An 8,690-nucleotide genomic window follows, 5' to 3' on the forward strand; every position below is an offset into this window, starting at 1 on the left:
TAAAGTGACGAGATAGAAGATGCCACTAATAATTGAGATTCAGAGTAAAAGATGAGCGATAAGTGATGGAAGGAAAGCTAGTGATGTCACCTTTTGGTAAGTTGCTCTAGGGATCCTGGAAGATATCAGTGTGAAATGGGTGGTAGACAATTGGAAATACTGAATTTTTGACATGGTAAATTATGTCCTTCACACCTTGTCAAGGAAGTGAAAGGTACAATGGTGGTTCTTCAGGTGAGCTTTTGAGAAATGTTTTGCAAACTGCTGACCTGTAAGGAATCATTCCATAGCAACACTTAAGAATGGACCGGTGGGGACAAGGTTATCTGGCTTTGGATTACTTACCTTATTTTCCAAAAAAGGCACTATTACACTGCTCCTGTGGCTTATGATCACACATATTGTACCTTGCCCTTATGAGAATCAGACCAAACACCAAAGGGAAAATGAATATCAAGGTGTTTTTCAGGAAAGCCAATTTTAGGAAAGTTGTAGACCAAAGCAGCTTCACACGTTGGAGTCCTTATTTGCCCCTTCCTTTTATATCATACCTTTATTGTAGCAACATCTGTGTAGCAGTGTTTTCCAAACTATATTTCTAGGAACAATATCCTAGAAAATAAATGAAAAAAAAATTAGTGCTAAATTTGTGAAATACTGCTTATGTAATCCTTTCTGAGAAAGTTACAATACATATTAACATGTTAAATGCCCTAAACCCCAAATTATTCCAATTAATTTAAAACATTTTTTTGTCTTCTATCTGTTGACATCTCATAGAGCTGTGCTCTGAGCAATACACTTTGGAACTGCTAATCAAAAGAATGACTTTGTTTATGATCCTCATTCATTATACAAAATTTAAATTATTTTAAAGCAGAAATATGTGTATCTTTATCTATTAGTAACCATCTTTTAAATTTTTTAAAAAATTTTACTAAATTTTTATTCTTTGAAACATTCACTTCTCCAGAGCACCTTAATTCCTGATAAGAACAGTTAACAGACATTATATCTTAAGTGAAAAAAATTTATGATAAAGTTTTGAATTTACAGTATTAGGAACTATATTGCTTCTCATACATTTTATTCATTTATTTTTATTTTTTTCAGTTACCTGACTGGATCAAGATTGGAGAACTGACTTCCAAAAATTGTCATCTTTTTGTAAACCTTCAATCAAAAGGCTTAAAAGGGGGAGGTATAACATTGACTTTACCAGGATATTTTGCCCTTTTTAGTTGAATAAAGATTATGTTTTAAAAGTGAAATGAAAGTGTATAATATTGGGATGTGATGAGTCGATATCAGGGCCAGAGGAAAACAAGGGCAGATGGAGTTAGTGAGTTATAAAAATGTGTGGGATATATTAGTCTGTGGAACAGTTGGGGTTTGGTCTTGGTGCATAGTTGTGCAAAAATGATGCAAATAAATTTATAGTGATGATTCTGTTTCTTAAGCACAGACTTATTTTTTACTTATATACAGATTTTTTGTTGTTGTTGTTGTTGTTCTGTGCATCTGAGAAATTACTTTCCTTCCCCCATTCTCCTTGTACTTGACTGTCAGCTATCTGAAGGAAACCTGGTCAATCAGTTCTAAGAATCTCTAGTTTGGAAAGGCTTAACGGTATTTGACTGGACAGCCATTGAGATGGTGATTGTGCTGAATTTCAGAAAAATCAGATCATTGGTTGAGATTGAGAATATTAAGAATGTCATTATCAGCACCATTAGGTTTGGCTTATAATTTTGCAGCAAAGCACCATTTATTTCAGTTGTTTTAGAAAATATCAGCCCTTTCCCCCATGCTCTTTATTTTTTAATTAATAATCTTTTGTGACATTTAGTATATTTAACATATTCTTAAAACTTAATTTGTAGCTAATGAAAAATCTTGAGATTTGATAAAGTTGAATCTGCTTTACTTTTTTTTTAATCCACACTTGAAAAATGTTTTTATTGATTTTTTAGGAGACGGGGGGAGAGAGAGAGAGAGGGGGAGAGAGAGAAAGAAACAACAATGTGAGAGAGAAGCATTGATCGGTTGCCTCTGTCAATGGGGGATCGGATGCGCAACCTAGGTATGTGCCCTGACCAGGAATCAAACCCACAACCTTTTGGTATACAGGATGATGTTCCAACCAACTGAGCCACACCAGCCAGGGCAGAATCTGCTTTACTCTCTACTGAATCTGTTTATTACGTAGAGTTTCATAACCGAGAGCTGCAGTAAAACATGAAGTTTTAACTTGTAGAATTTTACTTGTCTTGGAACCAACTAACACATTGGTAACAGGCCATGGGATTTTTATTTTAGGTAGATTTGGTCAAACAACTCCACCACTTGTTGATTTTCTCAAGGACATATTAAGAAGATATCCAGAAGGAGGACAGATTCTTAAGGTAGGGCATGTGTTGTGTACGTGTATGAATTTACTTTGATAAAAATGAGGGGAATAAAATTACTTAGAAGTCTTGTTAGTGTTTACATGTTTTAGAATTTTGTCTAGATTTGAATAGCTATACTTATTACCCTCTGCACCTGCAGTGCATTCACAGGATGGTGTGGGTTGAGAACACAGTCAATATAAATACGTGGGGTTTCAGAGCAAAGGGGACCCACTAAGTTGCAGTAATCAAGTAGTGCTACTCTAGGAACACTTTTTTGTAACTGTATATAATTCTATAATGTAATTTTATGAATTGCTTGTGAAACATTGTACAATGGCATTACAAATCTACCAACCAACCAACCACACAAACAAAATAATACAGAATCCACATTCAGGGGCCATCGACATGTGCTCATTTGACCCCTGGTTTTAGAAGTTTGCTTTTGGGAAGACTTTAATTATTTCAGTTATTTAAAGCTATTTATGATGTATTCTTTTAGTTTGAATACACTCAAAAAAAATAAGCAACCATAAAAGAAAGCAATATGGAAGATATTGCAAAGATTAGATTTTGTGTTTAAGTTTAGCAAGACACCTCCTTAGTTGTAAAAGATCAGTCATTATGCATTTCCTTCTCATTAATTTATTTAGTGTTTATTACCAATTCTTTAGTCCTCATATTTTCTAGTTTAGATGGTAAATTTTTAGAAAATAAGGACTAGGTTAATAGTCATACTCAGAGCTGAAAGAGGATTGCTGCATCTTCAGTGATTTTAATAATGACATGTATCATTTAAGAATAGACATCTGATTCACAGAGTTAATTTGCAAACCATTTTTATATTGACATATTAGGAAAGTGAAGATAGGAAGAGTATGTTTATTGGGTTGAAATGGGGGTAGAGAGGCAAAGAGAATAAATTTAAATTTGAAGATTTAGTTGATGGTAACAGTATTATCAATTCAAAAGTGAGTGATAAATCCTATCAGGAAACAAGGCCACAGTAATGAGTGAGCTCTTTGGACATTCCTGTAGCTAGCAAGCAGCTGATATTTACTCAGTCCTCTTTGCTTACTGTATATATTTATGTGCGAGCCAGCTGAATATAATCTTTGTTCCTTGGATGTTTTAGTAGAATTCAACCGTTTTAGATTTAATAGGAATCTTAGTCTTATGCCTTTTGTGATGTTTGCTGAAAGGTCCAGATATTTTAATAAATCGCCCAAGATTATATGCAAATTGACATATTAATGCCTCTTCTTCTCAGAATCAGTTTGAGAGAGATCCCCTGAGAAAAAGCATCCCATCCTATTTTTCGTTCAACTTGAGACTGATAGTTGGAGCTTGGGAGTTGGGACTTTATCTCCAGTTTTCTTCATCTCTGCTCCCTAAAATGCACATAAATAAAAAATAGATATCCAAATGAAACCAGGATCCAACCTTGAAAGTACTCTCATTTTGAAAGTTAACATTATATTTTGCTCCCTTTTAATTCTTATTTCTCCTTTATATCATAATAGCCTAATGTAAATAAGATTACTAATTTCAGGGATTGTGTTAGACTAAATAGTGTAGGAACTAGTCTACAAATTCTATGAGAAATAGGCAGTTGTGTGAACAGGAGTAATTTGTATTCAATAAGGAAGTAGATAAGGGCATGTTTGGGGTTGAACAGCAGTTGGGTAAGACCTCCCAACCTCTTGGTGTGCACCCAGTGAACTACACGTCTTACCTGATCTCAGAACTTGCTCTCAGATCTGTGCTAGTCCCTTATTCAGACTTAGAGTTGTCTCATTTCATGTGAGCACTGTCACCTTTTTACTCTGATAAAGGTTTTGCTGTTGGCATTGCTGTCTTCAGTTCTTGCCCATCCCCCCCAACCCACCCCAGGTTTAGTAATACCAAGGTGCCAGAAAAGTTAAAATATAGTTCTTCCCAATGTTAGAGGTTTATGAGTGTAAAAATAACAAGATGGGTTATTGTGTTTCTAAAGACCCATCCATTTAAAATGTAACCACCTGATTTGGTTTGGCCTAAATCACAGCTCACCCAGGCAATTGCTATGTATTGACTTTTCTATACTTTAGATAAGGTCCAAAATAAACTAGGGTTAATATCTTTGAAGTTCATTTCAAGTTCTAATGACTATGGTATTGGCTCTAGCAGTTGGACTCTTATTTTAGAGTGTGGAACTCCCAACATGATTTTGGTAGGTGTGCCAAAGTGATTGGGGTTGTTGAGACTGGGGATTTTTTTGAGGCTACTGATGGGTATAAATCTTGTAGTTTTCCCTTTTCCTTTCTCACATGACAGTGCTTTTATTACCCATTCACCCATCTACTTACTTATCCACCAGACAATATTACTATCCTTTTTATGAAAGGAATAAGGCAGTGCTGACCTTCAAAAAACTTTCATCTTAGTATAGGAGAAAGACATGCTAACCTCAAGTTTTCAAGATGCAACATACTGTACATATAGACTGATTTTTTTTTTTCTAAGAGAAAGGTAAGTTTGGTAAGCAAATGATAAATGAGATCTTTTTTGGTAATTGCTTGAGAATGGGTATTTATCCCAAATGACAAAATAGTCTGTGTAGTTTGGAACTTGAGTAATTTCTTTTGTATGAAGGCTTTGGGTAGGTTGTAAATAAGAGGCAGAGTTGTAAATAGTCTCAGGATTTGTGTTGCAGGCTAAGAATAGCGAGTTAAAAAAGGCATTGTAAGTATGTGTAATTGAAGAAGGACTCATGGTCTTTTCAACCATACTCATATGTATGTAACAATTACTTTCAGTAGTATCCTCACCAGATCTTAAAGATAATGATGCAAGCAGTGGGTTTTCTTTACTGAAATGTAATTATTTTTTAAATATTATAGGTAAATATAAAGATGGGCAGTAGATTACTGTATTATGAAATATTATTTTTGGTGTATATCTTGATTAGGAATTAATTCAGAACGCAGAAGATGCTGGTGCCACAGAAGTAAAATTTTTGTATGATGAAACTCAATATGGAACAGAGACTCTTTGGTCAAAAGATATGGCACAATATCAGGGTAAGAATCAATATTTAGGAGTAAGTTTTATGTACTAACAGGTGCTTTTTATTGATTTATAATACTCTGTTTAGTGAACAGTCTAATTACCACTCATTCTTCAATTCTTGGTATATTTCATTCCACTTCAGATGGTTTTCTCTGCTTTTGGTGGGCAGGTATCTCTGCTAGTTGGTATTTTTAGAGAACAAAGAAAAAAATCTCAACTCAAAGTAACAAGCAGTGTAAATTCAGTTGGCCCTTGAACAATACAGGCTTAAACTGTGCAGGTCTACTTATATGCAGATTCTTTTTAATAAATATACAGTTTTCCCTCTGTGTCCCTGAGTTTCACATCCTCAGGTTCAAGCAATTGTGGATTGAAAATAGTAATTTTGATCCACAGGTGGGAATATACGAACGCAGAGGACCTACTGGATACATTGTTCTATGCCATTTTATGTAAGGGACTTGGGCATCTTTTTTGGTGTCTGTGGGGAGTCTTGGAACCAGTCCCCTGTGGATACTGAGGGACCATTGAAGTTTTGGGGGAGTCAAAAGTAAAACACAGATTTTCAACTGGGTGCATTGGCGCCTCTAATCTCCACCTTATTCAAGGGTCAACTGTACATAAGCCTCTTGTTCTATTTAGTCACTTCTGAGTATCTTATATCGTTAGCAACACAAAAAGATACCTTTTCCATATATATAACACTTCTCTACATTTGGAAAGAAGAGGCTTCTGCTTTTAGGATACCCTTGAAATGTTTTGAAGCGGGTTGGAAAGAAATTTTGAAGGAGATAAGAGAATAAGGAAAGCGAAAGACAATAAGACAGTGATGGCGAACCTATGACACGCGTGTCAGAGGTGACACGCGAACTCATGTTTTTGGTTGATTTTTCTTTGTTAAATGGCATTTAAATATATAAAATAAATATCAAAAATATAAATCTTTGTTTTACTATGGTTGCAAATATCAAAAAATTTCTATATGTGACATGGCACCAGAGTTAAGTTAGGGTTTTCAAAATGCTGGCATGCCAAGCTCAAAAGGTTCGCCATCCCTGCAATAAGAAAACCATAACCAATAGATTCCTGATACCTCAGTTATACTCTTTGAAGTGTTGTTTTTTAAAAAAAATCATGATTTTCAGTGCAGCTATGAAGTCAATAGGATGATTGCAAATGACTGTATATTACATAGAAAGTTATTGAGAAAAAGGAGGATCAATTCAGACTTTTTCCTGAACATATTTTTAAAGAGATGTAAGTCATATATTTTTTAAAAATATGTTTTATGGTTCAGGAGGGTAATCAACATTATTGTTAAATATTTAAACATTAAACATTTAGTACTTCTTATACCTAATAGATTTATTCTTAGGCCAAATTTGTGATATGAGAGCTGCATCTTTTTATTCTATAAAGAGATGTGGTGAGACATAATACATCAGTCCTAACTCCTGGGACATTTGTGATCTTGGGCATGTCATCTCACCTCCATTTGTCATGAGAGGATTGAGCCAGTAAGATTTCCTGGTTCTAAGATCCCATGGTTTAATGTAAACATTGTTAAAAAAATACCGACTGTGGTTATGAGGGGCGTTTGCTTAAGTCCCGATACTATACAGTGGGGGCACTGGTATGTAGAGTGGAAGCTCTGATCCTCATATTTACTCAAGGTGATTAAGCAGATTACTGAGCCTCACTTAATTTAAGTCTGCTCAGCTATACGATGGTAATAAGAACAAACTTTACCACCAGTTATTTTGAGGATTAAATCAGATCATTTATGTGATAATGTTTTAGGTCTGCTGTCATACTGACACTAGTGTGTATTAGAGAACCATAAATGAAAGAGTGAAGAGATTGTAGGAATATTTTGTTGTAAAATGTTACCTAAATTGTATGATTTATTTTATTTATTTTTATTTTTATTTTTTTGCTTCTAGCCTTGACTTTCATTTAAAAATATTTGAAACAAGGTTATTTAACTGAGTTGGTGTATAAGTATACTTGGAGATAGTCTATTTATTTATTTATTTATTTTCATCCTCACCTGAGGATATCTATATGTTTCGAGAGAGGAAGGAAGAGAAAGAGAAACATTGATATAAGAGAGAAACATCAATTGGTTGCCTCCTATATGTGCCCCAACTGGAGATTGAACCTGCAGTCTAGGTATGTGTCCTGACGGAATTGAACCTGAAACCTTTTGGTGCATGGGATGCCATTCCAACCCACTGAGCAACCTGGCAAGGGCTAAAGATAGGCTTTAAAAGTCAAATGGGAGTTCCATTTTTAATTTTTTGAGGAAACTCCATACTGTTTTCCACAGTGGTTGCACCAGTCTATATTCCCACCAGCAGTGCATGAAGGTTCCTTTTTCTCCACATCCTCACCAGCACTTGTCATTCATTGATTTGTTGATGACAGCTATTCTGACAGGTGTTAGATGGTACCTCATTGTCATTTTGATTTTCATCTCTCAGATGATTAGTGACTTTGAGCATGTTTTCATATGTCTCTCGGCCTTCTGTAGATCCTCTTTCAAAAAGTGTCTATTTGAGTTCTTTGCCCATTTTTTGATTCGATTGTTTATCTTCCTTTTGTTAAGTTGTATGAGTTCCCTGTAAATTTTGGAGATTAAACCCTTATCAGAGATAACACTGGCAAATATGTACTCCCATGCAGTCGGCTTTCTTATTGTTTTGTTGATGGTTTCTTTCGCTGTGCAGAAGCTTTTTATTTTGATGTAGTCACATTTGTTTATTTTCTCATTAGGAGCTGTATCAGTAAAGATATTGCTACGACATATGTCTGATATCTTGCTGCCTATGGATTCTTCTAAGATTTTTATGGTTTCCTGTCTTAAGTCCTTTATCTATTTTGAGTTTATTTTTGTGTATGGTGTAAGTTGGTGGTCTAGTTTCATGTTTTTGCATGTATCTGTCCAATTTTCCCAACACCATTTATTGAAGAGACTATCCTGACTCCATTGTATGCTCTTGACTCCTTTGTCAAATATTAATTGAATATAATGGCTTGAGTCGACTTCTGGGTTCTCTGTTCTGTTCCATTGGTCTCTGTGTTTGTTCTGTGCTAGCATCAGGCTGTTTTGAGAACAGTGGCTTTGTAATATAGCATAATATCTGGTATTGTGATCCCTCCAACTTTGTTCTTTTTTCCCAGGATTGCTGAAGCTATTCGGGGTCTTTTTTTATTCCAGATGAATTTTTGGAAAGTTTGTTCTAG

General features: G+C 34.9%; 1 protein-coding gene across 1 annotated transcript in view; it reads left to right on the forward strand.

The window, feature by feature from the left end:
* Positions 1–219: 219 nt before the first annotated feature.
* Positions 220–8,690, forward strand: part of SACS (sacsin molecular chaperone) — a gene marked incomplete at its 3' end in the record, with an annotated part of 25,394 nt that continues 16,923 nt past the window's right edge. Inside the window, exons 1-4 of the mRNA XM_005877289.1 lie at positions 220–234; positions 1,114–1,201; positions 2,320–2,405; positions 5,344–5,455. Of these exons, the coding sequence (XP_005877351.1) occupies positions 220–234; positions 1,114–1,201; positions 2,320–2,405; positions 5,344–5,455 (301 nt within the window). The remainder of the gene's footprint in view (positions 235–1,113; positions 1,202–2,319; positions 2,406–5,343; positions 5,456–8,690) is intronic.

This window comes from Myotis brandtii, unplaced genomic scaffold (assembly GCF_000412655.1).
Source record: "Myotis brandtii unplaced genomic scaffold, ASM41265v1 scaffold516, whole genome shotgun sequence".
Classification (NCBI taxonomy): Eukaryota; Metazoa; Chordata; class Mammalia; order Chiroptera; family Vespertilionidae; genus Myotis; species Myotis brandtii.